Source organism: Panulirus ornatus, chromosome 15 (genome assembly GCF_036320965.1).
Source record: "Panulirus ornatus isolate Po-2019 chromosome 15, ASM3632096v1, whole genome shotgun sequence".
Lineage (NCBI taxonomy): Eukaryota > Metazoa > Arthropoda > Malacostraca > Decapoda > Palinuridae > Panulirus > Panulirus ornatus.
The window spans coordinates 25,258,578-25,276,029 of record NC_092238.1 but is presented as its reverse complement, the minus strand read 5'-3'; the positions used below and the strand labels follow the sequence as shown (position 1 = coordinate 25,276,029).

The following is a 17,452-nucleotide window of genomic DNA, read 5'->3' as shown; positions in this document are numbered from 1 at the left end:
TGAGTTGGTGTGGGAGGAAGACAAACTGTGACATGGTCAAATTAAGAGGAAGAATACTGGAGGGCGAGAAATGGTGGAAGAATACGTAGAATGGTGTAAGTAAGGGTGGCACATAAGTAGAGAGAAAAGTGGAGACTTTTGCTGTGGCCACCCCCTTGATGGGAGTTCCTGGAGGAAATGGGCATCAGAGATATAAGTGGACAGATAGAAAGAATTCTATGAGCTTTTTCTGCTTCATAAATGGCAACTTTTACTTTGAACCAAGATTCCTATTTTTTTGCACTCTTTATTTATTTGCAAGGTACATGACACTGCAAAAAGAACTTCTTAACCTCGTTTAATCCTATATACTTTTCTCATGAAATACTAAATCTGTAAATCAGCAAAGTGCTTTAGTGCCTTCATTAGGGTAAAGATATCTGTCTTATGCCAGCACCTAAACAATGCAACAGAAATATCATAGTGATAACTCCTACTACCCTACCCCCCTCATAAGGAATCAAACACTGGGACAAATGCTTTCATCGTCATGTTATGTGAGTTTTACTTGTGGCCCAGGGTGAATAATTAATAGAATCATCAGCAACTGTGAAGAGGGATCCTGTCATTCTAAGTGGTTTTAGGAAAAACTTCCCCTTCTTGGACAACTACCTAAAAACCAGCTCATCATAAAATTATTTCATACTAAAGAGCTGCCTTATGGTAAAATATGCACAACCAAAGCACAGGATGAAAAGAAACTATATCAGACAACACACAGTCTATCTCGGAAAGAATTCCATAAACAGAGGAGAGGAATTAAAAAATTATTTTCCTTCACTGTCTCTATCAAAAAATCATCAATGTCAATAAAAGTGACAGTGACGCACTGGACACGAACATTCTGATTCTTGCAAAGTGGAACCTAAAATTCAAGTGTTGCAGTCATCTAGAAGGATTGGGCAGCAGATTAAATCTTTATAAATGTCATGTGAATGGCTAAATGCTATGTTTAGTAATTTTCCCTTGGTTTCAGAGGTAACTATACCATTGATTTTTTGGATCACTACAATTTCTTATCCAAAACGATGCTGAGTAATAATAAAAGTTGTTGCTTTACCCTTAAGTCCCCTGTTTGGTTGAAACAATAAATGCTCAAAAAAATGAATGGGAACAATCAGTCCCATTCATTATTTATGCTGAAATCCCATTCTTTAAATCAAAGTCATCTTCATAACAATAACGATAAGTAAGACTCACATTCCCGACGTGTCTTAAAGATTACATTGTAGTCATTAAGGTTTGTGATCTCTGGAGGGGGGTCTTCTTCCTGAGGTTCCTCACCCCCTGTATCTGATGCTTCCTCTGTCTTCATAGACTCCGCTCTGAAAAATAAATACACACAATGAAGAAAAAATGGGCAAGCCTTCTTTCTTTTTGCTTTTCTCATAAATGTTATACTAGCAGGAGTACAAGCCCATCATACTGTGTGTGTCTAAACCTTAATGTCCAGCAGAAAGTAGAGCAACTTATGTAAGATGAGAGCTCATCACTCACTCATCTACTTGCTCTATATTCTATGTAACTCTTGTCTGGAAGGGTGACACTCTAATGAAAAGAAAATCGAAAAAGTTTGTTTCACAATTTCTATATACATAACTGCATGGCCAACTGATGAAGAATCTTATAGAAAAAACTCAATTCTGCAAGGCATACCAAGATTTATTCAGTTATAAAAATTACCTAGGGCAAAATTTGTGTACCCTCTCAGAGCCTATATGCAAAAAAATTATACAGTATCATCCTAAATGAATTATTTCCTATATAAAAATTTGTGTCATAAGTATTCCTTTACACTACACTACAGCTCGAGAATGGATGTGAATGGCTGTGCCCTTCTTCATCTGTCCGTGCTGCTACCTCACTAACACAGGAAATGGCAATCAAGTAAGAAACAAAAAGTAACTTATTATTTCATTATTATACTTAATTGGTTTCCCATGTCAGCAAGATAGTACAAGGAAACAGATGAAGAATGTCCCAATCAATCATATACACATACATATATATACATAAATGAATATGTCATACATAATAAAGATACTAAAAACACAAGTGAAAGCATCTTACGTGACTTTTCCTGAGTTTTTGTCTTTACTAAAGCTCTTGCGTATGGCTGCACCATATCTGAATGTTGATGGCACATCTTGCTGGGGTCCTCCAAAAGGTTGCACACGCTTCAGGTCCACCACATACAGAGAGACATGAACACCATGAAACCCTGCACCAATCTGCAAATACAAGTAAACAAGCTTCTATGCACATGTTTACCCAATATGATTTATGGAAATTATGAGCGACAAAAAATTATCAGAAACAGGAGTAGTAGTGCTTTTGATAACACCAACAGTTCTACAGTCAACGGTCATGAGCAAAAATAACTTGATTTGGAAAGACTCTTCTGAGCTCAAACACATGAAACCATGAAAACCACATTTTAAAATCCATGATAAAGTAGACACAATCCTGCAGTGCCATTAAACAACTGACATATCCATGACATGAATCCTGCACATGCTATCAGTCCTCTAGATGGAAGGGTCTAACAATAAAGTGCTGTTTAATCTCTCTAATCTCTCATTAGAACGATACCAATACATTCAAGGGAGCCATCATAAGGAAAGGCTATGTCCAGTAAGCCTACTAGAAAACATATCCAAAAAATAAAATCCTCACAAGCAATATTCCAATGTACAGACTGGACTCTGTAAAATATACCATGAAGACAAAAAATCTTTGCAAGATGCCTCGTGCATGGAGTACTATCTGCTACTTCTAGCCATTGCATGTTCGCGCAGACTAGATTTCAATACAGTACATCATAACTTTCCCTCAATTCTGACCAGATGATTCATTTGTCCAGTCCAAGTGTTGTGATGGTAATAATTACCATGGTTTAACTATATTTCAAATGGAGAATTTGATATGGCAAAGGGTCTGCTACAACCAGCTAACTTTAAGTGGCTCATTCAAATATCTCTAAATCATTATATATATATATATATCCCTGGGGATAGGGGAGAAAGAATACTTCCCACGTATTCCCTGCGTGTCGTAGAAGGCGACTAAAAGGGGAGGGAGCGGGGGGCTGGAAATCCTCCCCTCTCACTTTTTTTTTTAATTTTCCAAAAGAGGGAACAGAGAAGGGGCCCAGGTGAGGATATTCCCTCAAGGGCCCAGTCCTCTGTTCTCAACGCTACCTCGCTAATGCGGGAAATGGCGAATAGTATGAAAGAAAAGAAAGATATATATATATATATATATATATTTATCCCTGGGGATAGGGGATTAAGAATACTTCTCACGTATTCCCTGCGTGTCGTAGAAGGCGACTAAAAGGGGAGGGAGCGGGGGGCTGGAAATCCTCCCCTCTCGTTTTTTTTTTTTTTTTTTTCCAAAAGAAGGAACAGAGGGGGCCAGGTGAGGATATTCCAAAAAAGGCCCAGTCCTCTGTTCCTAACGCTACCTCGCTAATGCGGGAAATGGCGAATAGTTTAAAAGAAAGAAAGAAAAAAAGATATATATATATATATATATATATATATATATATATATCCCTGGGGATAGGGGATTAAGAATACTTCCCACATATTCCCTGCGTGTTGTAGAAGGCGACTAAAAGGGGAGGGAGCGGGGGGCTGGAAATCCTCCCCTCTCGTTTTTTTTTTTTTCCTCCAAAAGAAGGAACAGAGGGGGCCAGGTGAGGATATTCCAAAAAAAGCCCAGTCCTCTGTTCCTAACGCTACCTCGCTAACGCGGGAAATGGCGAATAGTTTAAAAGAAAGAAAGAAAGAAAATATATATATATATATATATATATATATATATATATATATATATATATATATATATATATATATATATATATATATATCCTCCCCTCTCAATTTTTTTTAATTTTCCAAAAGAAGGAACAGAGAAGGGGGCCAGGTGAGGATATTCCCTCAGTGGCCCAGTTCTCTGTTCTTAACGCTACCTCGCTAACGCGGGAAATGGCGAATAGTTTGAAAAAGAAAAAAAAATATATATATATATATATATATATATATATATATATATATATATATACATATATATATATATATATATATCGAGGATGTAAGGCATGTGTATGTGTAGGAAGAGAGGAAAGTGATTGGTTCTCAGTGAATGTAGGTTTGCGGCAGGGGTGTGTGATGTCTCCATGGTTGTTTAATTTGTTTATGGATGGGGTTGTTAGGGAGGTGAATGCAAGAGTTTTGGAAAGAGGGGCAAGTATGAAGTCTGTTGGGGATGAGAGAGCTTGGGAAGTGAGTCAGTTGTTGTTCGCTGATGATACAGCACTGGTGGCTGATTCATGTGAGAAACTGCAGAAGCTGGTGACTGAGTTTGGTAAAGTGTGTGAAAGAAGAAAGTTAAGAGTAAATGTGAATAAGAGCAAGGTTATTAGGTACAGTAGGGTTGAGGGTCAAGTCAATTGGGAGGTGAGTTTGAATGGAGAAAAACTGGAGGAAGTGAAGTGTTTTAGATATCTGGGAGTGGATCTGGCAGCGGATGGAACCATGGAAGCGGAAGTGGATCATAGGGTGGGGGAGGGGGCGAAAATTCTGGGAGCCTTGAAGAATGTGTGGAAGTCGAGAACATTATCTCGGAAAGCAAAAATGGGTATGTTTGAAGGAATAGTGGTTCCAACAATGTTGTATGGTTGCGAGGCGTGGGCTATGGATAGAGTTGTGCGCAGGAGGATGGATGTGCTGGAAATGAGATGTTTGAGGACAATGTGTGGTGTGAGGTGGTTTGATCGAGTAAGTAACGTAAGGGTAAGAGAGATGTGTGGAAATAAAAAGAGCGTGGTTGAGAGAGCAGAAGAGGGTGTTTTGAAATGGTTTGGGCACATGGAGAGAATGAGTGAGGAAAGATTGACCAAGAGGATATATGTGTCGGAGGTGGAGGGAACGAGGAGAAGAGGGAGACCAAATTGGAGGTGGAAAGATGGAGTGAAAAAGATTTTGTGTGATCGGGGCCTGAACATGCAGGAGGGTGAAAGGAGGGCAAGGAATAGAGTGAATTGGAGCGATGTGGTATACCGGGGGTGATGTGCTGTCAGTGGATTGAATCAAGGCATGTGAAGCGTCTGGGGTAAACCATGGAAAGCTGTGTAGGTATGTATATTTGCGTGTGTGGACGTATGTATATACATGTGTATGGGGGTGGGTTGGGCCATTTCTTTTGTCTGTTTCCTTGCGCTACCTCGCAAACGCGGGAGACAGCAAGAAAAAAAAATATATATATATATATATATATATATATATATATATATATATATATATATATATATATATATATATATATATATATTTTTTTTTTTTTTTTTTTTTAATACTTTGTCGCTGTCTCCCGCGTTTGCGAGGTAGCGCAAGGAAACAGACGAAAGAAATGGCCCAACCCCCCCCCATACACATGTACATACACACGTCCACACACGCAAATATACATACCTACACAACTTTCCATGGTTTACCCCAGACGCTTCACATGCCTTGATTCAATCCACTGACAGCACGTCAACCCCTGTATACCACATCGCTCCAATTCACTCTATTCCTTGCCCTCCTTTCACCCTCCTGCATGTTCAGGCCCCGATCACACAAAATCCTTTTCACTCCATCTTTCCACCTCCAATTTGGTCTCCCTCTTCTCCTCGTTCCCTCCACCTCCGACACATATATCCTCTTGGTCAATCTTTCCTCACTCATTCTCTCCATGTGCCCAAACCATTTCAAAACACCCTCTTCTGCTCTCTCAACCACGCTCTTTTTATTTCCACACATCTCTCTTACCCTTACGTTACTTACTCGATCAAACCACCTCACACCACACATTGTCCTCAAACACCTCATTTCCAGCACATCCATCCTCCTGCGCACAACTCTATCCATAGCCCACGCCTCGCAACCATACAACATTGTTGGAACCACTATTCCTTCAAACATACCCATTTTTGGTTTCCGAGATAATGTTCTCGACTTCCACACATTCTTCAAGGCCCCCAGAATTTTCGCCCCCTCCCCCACCCTATGATCCACTTCCGCTTCCATGGTTCCATCCGCTGCCAGATCCACTCCCAGATATCTAAAACACTTCACTTCCTCCAGTTTTTCTCCATTCAAACTCACCTCCCAATTGACTTGACCCTCAACCCTACTGTACCTAATAACCTTGCTCTTATTCACATTTACTCTTAACTTTCTTCTTCCACACACTTTACCAAACCAATTAATATATAAAAGTGACAGCAGAACCACAAGGAGATACGGCTTATGCTTGTCTTCCAGCTATGTCTGAGAGAGTCCACCAGGAGTTAGAACATGTTGGGCTTCCTAATCTAAACTGGGTTTTACATTCCTAGAAGAGGTCACAAGAGGTTACACTATAAAAGAATCTTATAAAAAAATGATAAATCCTGCTCTCAAAGAAACTCCAATCCCAGCCAATTCCAAAGCCCCTCTTTTGATGTAAATTCTGTATTGTATCATGTTTCCATGCATACACAACTAACACTTTAATGACGATCACAGGAAACAGACCTACATGGAGTAGTGGTTAGCATTCCCGACCATAATGCATTCACAGGTTGCCCAGGGTCAAACATATAGTTCAAATCCCAGCTGCAGCAATGGGTCCAGTCAAACCAGCTGTTCATCCACCGAAAGGGTTTGGTTGATAAAATGCTCAGGCTTCGGTATATCTATATTACTTATTTATTATACTTGACTACTGTTTCCTGCATCAGCGAGGTAGCGCAAGGAAACAGACAGAGAATGGCCTAACCACCCACACACATATATATATACAAAAACACCCATACATACACATATACATACATATACAATTCAATGCATACATACATATACATACACAGACATATACATACATACACATGTACATATTCATACTTGCTGCCTTCATCCATTCCCGTCGCCACCCTGCCACACATGAAACAGCATCGCCATTTTCCATGTCAGTGAGGTAGTGCCAGGAAACAGATGAATAGAGACCCATTCAATCACATATACACATATATACATACACCCCCAAACATGTACATATACATACATATAAATACACATACACACACATATAGATATTCATATTCCCTTGGCTTCATCCATTCCCAGTGCCACCCTGCCCCACAGGAAACAGCATCGCCATCACCTGCCATTGGGCCATTCTTTCGTCTGTTTCCTTGCGCTACCTCGCTAACACAGGAGACAGCGACAAAGCATAATAAAATAAAATAAAAATACAAATATATATTCACAACTAGGACCCACAGACCTTTCCATGGTTTACCTAGATGCTTCACATGCCCTAGTTTAGTCCAATGACAGCAAGCTGACCCCAGTATACCATACCAAATTGTTCCAATTCACTCTAAATATCATCTCACCCTTTTTCTTTATTCAAGTCTCTTCCACCCATCCTTCATAAAAACTATCCTTTGTAAACAATCAAGGTGTAGACAAACCTTTGACTATATTAACTTTGGTATCATTAACTTGGTATTTACACCATTTCGTAATCACTATATCTTGTCCACATACTTGGTAATTCATCTCTTTTAATTACTTGGTTATACCAAATCTACAAGTAGCCAATTATGAATCATACGAGTTGCAATATATGAGTGGCCGCAGAAGGGGAGAAACTTCTACATAGTCATACATCAAATTCTGAGATTCTGTTTCGAACTACAAATTTTACAATTACATCCAGCAAGATCATAGGAAATTATTTATACTTTACACTGAAAACAAAAGATTAGACTTCATCAAACTACTCACCAGCTGGTTCTGAGCTATAGCAATATCCTGTATCTTGCCCCAGCCCATTGCCACAGTGTCAAAGGTGCGTGCAGGTTCCCAGCCATACACCTTCAAGACATCTGGAGAACCCGCATACAAACAATCACCATCAGGGTGGAAGGCTATTGTTCTGCAACATAAAACTCTCAGTTAGCAATGTAACAAAATCTATAAACGAGACAAAATAAAAATTCAATCCATAAGTTGGAAACTGATGGGCAGTAGCAGTACTACTGCCAAAAAGAATTTTGATAAAATAAATATAAACAGGGCAAGTGTTGGATGTCATAACACCAAACCTGTATATAAAGATAATCCCATGGCGGAATGACAGGAAGAATGTACAAATCAAACCCAGAGAAGGGATGCTGAAGGAAAGATCAGAAAATACACTAAAACTCCTTAAGTAGATTCACTAAATCTAAACTTTGTTTCAAACCAGTTGATATGTAGCTTGCAGCAAAATCACTTGGATGCACATATGTAACCATAATCTAACTTCAACAATTCTCAGAACCTCTAATCCATTACATGATGCTGCCAGAGTCACCCAAAGCTTCCTGAGGCCACTGTGGATTCTGAGTGAGTCACTTTTGGCATGGTACATGGGAGGTACATGCATCATGCTATCAACAAAGCACATAACCCACAACATTTCACCATCATTTCTCAGCATGTCAAATGAATGCTCAGGATACAATATCTAGCCTTTATTTCGTACTTCTATGTTCTTAAAACAAAACCTTGATTTAATCTTGCTCCAATCAGATTTTTCACTCCTAACCAAATCCTGTCTATGTGTTAGGAAGTTTTCACTTGAATGTGTCATATCTGGCAACATGGGACCAAGCAGCAGCCAGATTTCAGAATTTTCCAGCTTTTGTACTTGACAGCAGGTCAAAAAACCAACCTAGCCATTGGAGCTTTTTTTTTTTTTTCTAATTTTAGGTTTACATATTCTAAATAACATTATAACTAGTTAGTTACTGTACTTATGAAATTTTTCTAGTTATTTCCGACTGTAAAATGTGCCTGTAGACTATGAGTAATTAGTTGAAAAGCTGGGGAGGCATCAGGCCCAGCTGATGAGGTTGAAAGTAGGAAAAAAAATTTTAACTTCCTTATGGGAGCTGGTCTGGATATGCTTGGAGAAAAATCAAAACCCAGCTCAGGCCTGGGAGCATCAGACAAGGAGTTTGGTGAAGAGGTTGGAATTTCTGTTCATAATTTCAATGAATTGTTCAGTAATTCTTTCAGTGTTCTTGTTTTATGCCATTAGGCTTTTCTTTGATCAACTTTTCTCTGATGTAGAATTAGGTAAAGATAGGTGATTACATACAAGTTGAAGTTCCAGGAAGGTTCACTGAACTGGTACTACTGGCGAGTGCCATTTTCTAAGAGTTACCAGAATTTAGAACATTATATTTGACACATCAGTGTGCCATAAATTCATGGCCTACCTTTCATCTGTCAGTGGTTTACATAAATCACATGGGAAATGGATAGTTTTCTCAAAAGCATAATAGACTGGTCAAACCAGGTTGCACACATGTAATATACTGAGACTTACAGAATTAAACAGCCTAATACACTAAATAATACATCTGGTCAGGTAGTTTGCAGAGTGACCAGTAGAGACAGAGAAAATACCCCAAATCAAAGCATGGCATGAAGGTAAGGTGAAGTATAATAAATTTAAAGCACATAATGCTACTTCTGCAGTTTCTCACATGAATCAGCCACCAGTGCTGTATCATCAGCGAACAGCAACTGACTCACTTCCCAAGCTCTCTCATCCACAACACACTGCATACTTTCCCCTCTTTCTAAAACTCTTGCATTCACCTCCCTAACAACCCCATCCATAAACAAATTAAACAACCATGGAGATATCACACACCCCTGCCGCAAACCTACATTCACTGAGAACCAATCACTTTCCTCTCTTCCTACACGTACACATGCCTTACATCCTCGATAAAAACTTTTCACTGCTTCTGACAACTTGCCTTCCACACCATATATTCTTAATACCTTCCACAGAGCATCTCTATCAACTCTATCATATGCCTTCTCCAGATCCATAAATGCTACATACAAATCCATTTGCTTTTCTAAGTATTTCTCACATACATTCTTCCAAGCAAACACCTGATCCACACATCCTCTACCACTTCTGAAACCACACTGCTCTTCCCCAATCTGATGCTCTGTACATGCCTTCACCCTCTCAATCAATACCCTCCCATATAATTTCCCAGGAATACTCAACAAACTTATACCTCTGTAATTTGAGCACTCACCTTTGTCCCCTTTGCCTTTGTACAATGGCACTATGCAAGCATTCCCCCAATCCTCAGGCACCTCACCATGAATCATACATACACTAAATAACCTTACCAACCAGTCAACAATACAGTCACCCCCTTTTTTTTATAAATTCCACTGCAATACCATCCAAACCCACTGTCTTGCTGGCTTTCATCTTCCGCAAAGCTTTTACTACCTCTTCTCTGTTTACCAAATCATTTTCCCTAACCCTCTCACTTTGCACACCACCTCGACCAAAAATGTGAATGTGAATAAGAGCAAGGTTATGAGGTACAGTAGGGTTGAGGGTCAAGTCAATTGGGAGGTAAGTTTGAATGGAGAAAAACTGGAGGAAGTGAAGTGTTTTAGATATCTGAGAGTGGATTTGGCAGTGGATGGAACCATGGAAGCGGAAGTGAATCATAGGGTAGGGGAGGGGATGAAAATTCTGGGAGCCTTGAAGAATGTGTGGAAGTCGAGAACATTATCTCGGAAAGCAAAAATGGGTATGCTTGAAGGAATAGTGGTTCCAACAATGTTGTATGGTTGCGAGGCGTGGGCTATGGATAGAGTTGTGCGCAGGAGGGTGGATGTGCTGGAAATGAGATGTTTGAGGACAATATGTGGTGTGAGGTGGTATGATCGAATAAGCAATAATAGGGTAAGAGAGATGTGTGGTAATAAAAAGAGTGTGGTTGAGAGAGCAGAAGAGGGTGTTTTGAAATGGTTTGGTCACATGGAGAGAATGAGTGAGGAAAGATTGACAAAGAGGATATATGTGTCAGAGGTGGAGGGAACGAGAAGTGGGAGACCAAATTGGAGGTGGAAAGATGGAGTGAAAAAGATTTTGAGTGATCGGGGCCTGAACATGCAGGAGGGTGAAAGGCGTGCAAGGAATAGAGTGAATTGGAACAATGTGGTATACCAGGGTCGACGTGCTGTCAATAGATTGAACCAGGGCATGTGAAGCATCTGGGGTAAACCATGGAAAGTTCTGTGGGGCCTGGATGTGGAAAGGGAGCTGTGGTTTCGGTGCATTATTACATGACAGCTAGAGACTGAGTGTGAACAAATGAGGCCTTTGTTGTCTTTTCCTAGCGCTACCTCGCACACATGAGGGGGGAGGGGGTTGTTATTTCATGTGTGGCAAGGTGACGATGGGAATGAATAAAGGCAGACAGTATGAATTATGTACATGTGTATATATGTATATGTCTGTGTGTGTAAATATATGTATACGTTGAGATGTATAGGTATGTATATTTGCGTGTGTGGACGTGTATGTATATACATGTGTAAGTGGGTGGATTGGGCCATTCTTTCGTCTGTTTCCTTGCGCCACCTCCTACGTGGGAGACAGCAACAAAGCAAAAATAATGCTACTATTTATTTCCTTACAGTCTTTTCTGCATTTCTCAGTAATATTCTTCTTTCATACAAAATATACAGACATTTCAATATGACAATATAAAGCAGTCCTTCAAAGAGATTCTGAGAGTTTCTCTGTGCACAGAAAACTAACACTAGAAATGCATAGCAACACTCAAAATATTTACTTACAATTTATGAAACTGCTTTAGCTATCAAACAAGCTGTTTCTTTCAGTCTGAACTAAAAGGAACATAGGCATCAAAACATAAAGAATAGGAGCATGCCCTTGGCAGGTAATGCTGAAAGGAGTGATAAGGATGATGCTTAACATGAGGACAAGTAGAGCCATTTGTTTGTAAGAATGTCTCATACACCAGTAAACAGGACTGGAATGTGCATACAGCTAGCAAAAGGTGAATAATTACCGGGAAGCAGGCTGCAAAAAGAAGACTATTTCTCCTCTGAGAAATCCTACTCTTCTCCTATGAAAAAAAATCCATGGAAACATGAGTTAGCTAAATCAATAATCATGCTCTGACACCATATTTACATCAACTAAATATATTATGTGTGAGCTTTCATACCACAGTGCACTATCTTCTCATCTGTTACAGCCAGCATAAAGAGTACCAGTAATATTTACTAAAAACTTAAAGTGATGATGTACATTATAAGAGTAAAGTCAAAAGAAAAAGTAACATCTATAAAACACATGTGCCATTATTTTGCAAGAGAAAAACTTTCTTTGCAAAAACCATGGTTTTAACTCAGATTCTGCAGAGGACCACCAAGAAATCATCATGGAATATTATCTATACACTAATGATGTATAGTTACTAACCTAATAGGTCCAGTATCAGCATCTGTAGCAGAAACAAGTGAGAATTTTTCAAGATCCCAGAAGTTGACAGTGCGATCATGAGAGGCAGATGCAAGGAGGAATTCATGGGGATGAAACTCCACATCACTGACAGGTCCTGTGTGTTGAGCAAACTCCGTCATCATCTTACCAGCCCGGAGGTCCCACAACTGGAAAATACAAGATAGGTAAAAAGAAAATTAGTAAATATACCTTCACCTACAGCATGAGTTACTTCAGGCACTGGAACTATATCAACTCATACTGAATAACTGCAATCTTAATTTCTAAAACAGCACACATACAGGAACATGTATAAGAATACAGTAAACCCTTGATTTAATGTTCCCCAATATAATGGATTTTGGATTCAGTGAACTGGGCAAATGATAATACATTAATAAATAATAAAAAAAAGTAATATATAGAAAATCTCAAATGCCACACCATGCACATTTCATACCACACTTATTTTTGGTAGCATGGGGTATACTCACTTTGTTTTGGTCTCAGTCTATCTCAAGCTATTGTGCAGTCAGGTTGTATACAGAGAATTGTGACTTTATTTATTCAATAATTTCGCAATCCTTACAATTCATAATGGCATCAAGTGATACAGGAGTTAAAAGAAAGCACATGAGCTGTATATTGTATAAAAAAATATCACATACGTTACATTCGATTTAACGGACTTTAAACATGAATGGACACCACCTCCCACTATTAGTCTGTTAACTCGAGGGTTTACTGTATGTTCATTCATAAGATGAAACCTTGTAATGCATATGAACCAACCAAATCTTACTCTATGGATTCAAATTTAACCATAATGTTCAGAGGATTTCATGATAAAAGTAGCTGTGAGACAAGAGACCATGAGATTCAAGATCAGCAGGAGGAATAAAATCTAAGAAAATTACAAAAGGTTATTCAAAAGAAAAAAATCGTCAGAGTTAAGTTGAACATGAGGAGAAACAGGATAATAAAAATGCCATTATTCACCAACAAACACAATATGTCTCCATCTGTACTACCACTCATCATAATGTTCACTACATAACTAATCTCCAGTACACCCTTAATACAGTTAATCTTCAGTGAAATGCAATTTTCACTAAACTCTTATCTTCATTACATTATCATTACTACATCCTTGTCTTCACTGCACCTTTATGAGTTAAGTAAAAGCCCATCTTCTCTACACCCTTATCTTCAAAGACCATCTTAAATAAGTTCCTCAAGATTCATTACAGCTTTGCCAAACTGGCCCAGAAACATAAAAAGATGCATTTGACCTGACTCTTAGGGGCCATGTCAAATGTTTTTCACTATAACATTGCTATCCTTTGAATTGACCCACCATTTTCACTATGTTCTGCATTGCGCTACCTCTAAGAAAGATAAATGATAAAAAAATAGCAAACATGATGCAGATGATACAAAAGGGTAGTATATGAAGAATTAGGGGAGATAACTGACAAAAAAAAAAAAGGGAAAACCCAAAAAAACAAATCTTGACCTGGAGAAAAGTAGCTAGACAGGCCCACAAGCTGGCAAATCAAGATAAGAGTTTGAAGGAGTTAGTAAAACACAGACCAGCAGAAGAGGTGGATAAAGTTATAGGGATCACCTTCATTGTCTCTGCTGGGTAATGAGCTCCACAGCAAAAATGTGTCAGATGAAGCATCAGGGTAAAGAACGAATTTACTCAATAAAAGGTACACAAGTGCTGACTGGTCCATGGAAGATGGCAAGGAACTTGAATCAAACACTGCACAGGTAAGCTCATGCCAGCAAGCATTCTGCAATTTGAGGGGAAAATGGCAACTTTCTGAACTACAAACAGTTCTTATTCAAATACAAGATCTATGATAAAATCTTAAAAGACTTTTGTCAACAATCTCTCTAGACATTAAATGACACCACTCAGGTCTTATGCAGAAACAGTCCACTGACCTTAACGTTGCAGTCCTCTCCAGCTGAAGCAATCCACTGCCCATCAGGGGAGAACTTCAAACTGTTGACGGTAAGATTATGACCCTTATATGTAAAAATACAGCCTTTGCGTCGGATGTCCCACAACTGCAATCAAGATGTCAAAATATTAGTAATATCTGATAAAAGAGGTTAGACACATTGTTATGACTACATCAAGAATCTGCTAACACAGTGACATAGTCTTACACCAAAAATTTCCACCATTTTTAAGAATTTACACTAACACATATGTTGTCCAAAAAGTCCTTAAATGAAGCATACAATCTCTTGATAAGCAAGCATCAAGAACCTGTTAACATTATGGTAATTATACTCATATCAACCCAGTTTGTAAAAACCTGCAATCTTATTAAGTAAACACATACATTGTTCCACATACAGTCAATGAGGGGCAGAATTACCAAGTTCTCTGAATTTATGTATCATATATTCCTTTTAACCACAAAGAATTTACTAATAAATTTGCATACAAACAAAAAATAAAGACCACGTTAAAAGGTCTTTGTAACATGCAAGAATTGCAAATTATAGCCTACTATCCTTCCAGAGAATGGTGTATCTTCAAGCAAAGATGAAAAGGCTATGATCTTTAACACAGAGCAGAGATATATCCTCTGATGTGATAAAGAATCATCTAGACTACAACTAACCCCCAAGAACATGAACAGTGAGTCCATAAAAGAACTCATGGTCATTACTGTACTCATGAATGCTGTATAGTCCAAAGACTGAGCTTAAACGAAAGCAACTCAGGAGGTCTTCTATCACGACAGCTCAGGTTGAATCCAGGTGGTTAGCCAAGTCTTTGATTGACCATGCTATTGGTTACCCTAGCCCACAGGCCCATGTAACCATCACAGTCTTGCTGGTTAGGTGTATTTACTAAATACATATTCAGTGTACAACCCACAGTACTTCTAATGGCTGCTGGCTATATGTATAAAGATAGACTTCCTGGAGCAGAATGCATGTGTTCAATGGCCCTTTCAAAGTCCTGGGGCAAAACAATGAGATTTGCAAATTGAAATATTTGGGATTATCATTTAGGAAGAAGATGGATGGGTTGTTCATCTTTTCGGTGGTTTCTGGCTCTATGAGGCTTGATTCATACTGCTTTTTCAGTATCTCACTCAACTGGCAATCATCTTTGTATGCACCTGCACCCTCTTCTATTTTCAGATGTCAATGGAACTGGTGGTCATCAATTTGTGTCTTGCATATGACTAAAAGTATTTTGGATTCCTTCAATTTCACTGATAGTTCATGTTTGTTCTTGTGAGTAGCAGAACATGATCAACATATCTTCATGTGTAGCTTTTTATAAGTAAGTTGAACATTACAAAGACTACTTGAAGGAGGAACACACACAAAAAAAAATACCAGAACACCTCAAGATGACCCAAAGCCATCTGAACTCAGCAAAATTCATTGATTTTATATCCTTTTACACAGACATCTACCACTAAACAATACATATTGCATCTTTACACTATGTTCATCACATGCACCATTCTATAAGCCATTTACCAACCTTAATATTTGTATCGAGGGAACCAGTGCCAATGAAGTCTCCATACGGATGAAAGTCAATACAGCGTATGTTTGCCTTGTGTCCGGTGAGAGTACGTACAATCTTGGTGGCTTCCAAGTCCCAGATCTTTAGTGCTCCACTTAATGATCCTGCACACACTAGGTCCTCAGATCCTCCAAAACGAACACATTCTACAGGCGTTGTGTGCCCCGACAAACTCTGAGAATGAAATTTTTTTATAAATACACATTTTTTTTTTATAGAACTCCACTGATATGCAAATTATCATTCACAATAATACATAAGACATATCTAATTATCTAAATAATCAGCTGCCCAATATCTTCCTCATGCACAGACAAGCTAGGGAATGAAAAATATGAAGGTAAAGTTGGTATGGCTTAAAAATCTAAAATGATTTTACCAACGTCTGTATAATGTTTCCATTCTTTGTGAATTAAAGCTCAAAATATTCTGGAAAATTTTCTTTCCCGAAATGTTATCAATATAAATGACTCACCATATCACAGACTGTTTTATAGCAGTAAGAGCACATCAAAATTCTGCAAACTGTGTACTGACTATTCTCAAATTTCTCGAAGATGTAACATAATACTCGGAAAGCTGTCAGACGACATATTAGTGAGTAATGCTAGCCCAAGAAGACACCACAAGACTCCAGCAAACTCAAGCTCACCAAGTCACATCCATCACTAAGTGATAACCAAGTTAATGATTATTTTGTATATCATAAATCAATAAACAAAAAAGATACATATGAGTACAATGGCCACCTACCATGAAATGTTATACAAGCACTCGATACAGCAGCTATAAACTTTATCAAGATGAGGTGATTCTGAATATCTGACAAATGTCATACTGTTTCTGGCTTCATGATCGTTTATCAAGAACACGTCATTAAATCAATCAATAAACTATATCCACACTCGAAAGTGTTCTGTGATTTCAACTGAGCATGTATAATAGCACCTATGCCAGTGAGGATATTACTTCCTACATGCTTGACTAATTCCTAGTACCACACTGTGACAGATAAACATACTTCTGCCCAATGTTAAAATTCATCTAGTGCAACAGACATTACAATTGAAGCAAACATACTGCAAACAACTATAAATCCAACCCGCCATGCTATGTCCATGGATACCCTCTGGATGCACACAAAAATAGTTAAAGGGTGCTCGACGTACTAGGCCACAGGTGTTTGGAAATGTTTCTGAATAACTGCCTTGTTGAAAAACTGCACACTGTGCAGCGTTGTTAAGTATATAGTAGTGACTACCTTAATGCAAAAGGAATAAAAGATGAGTATCTCTACAAGTCAAATTTTAATCCTACATGCATTTTACTTGGTATCCCTACCAGTGCACATGCGTGAAGTGCAGTTTACCATGATGGTTATGTTGGTTTGTCTGCTAGATGTAAAACTTGAGTATAAAACCACAAGTCCTGTTATCCAGTTGGTCTGCTTCAATC

The 17,452-nt window shown here is 38.6% G+C and overlaps 1 protein-coding gene across 1 annotated transcript in view; it reads right to left on the bottom strand.

Moving 5' to 3' along the window:
• The window catches only part of kat80 (katanin 80), a 52,742-nt gene extending 35,892 nt beyond the window's left edge, over positions 1-16,850 (bottom strand). The window contains exons 1-7 of the mRNA XM_071670239.1: positions 16,836-16,850; positions 15,953-16,222; positions 14,380-14,505; positions 12,406-12,593; positions 7,863-8,013; positions 2,110-2,270; positions 1,240-1,364 (exon numbers count right to left, since the gene is read on the bottom strand). Of these exons, the coding sequence (XP_071526340.1) occupies positions 1,240-1,364; positions 2,110-2,270; positions 7,863-8,013; positions 12,406-12,593; positions 14,380-14,505; positions 15,953-16,222; positions 16,836-16,850 (1,036 nt within the window). The remainder of the gene's footprint in view (positions 1-1,239; positions 1,365-2,109; positions 2,271-7,862; positions 8,014-12,405; positions 12,594-14,379; positions 14,506-15,952; positions 16,223-16,835) is intronic.
• Positions 16,851-17,452: the final 602 nt, after the last annotated feature.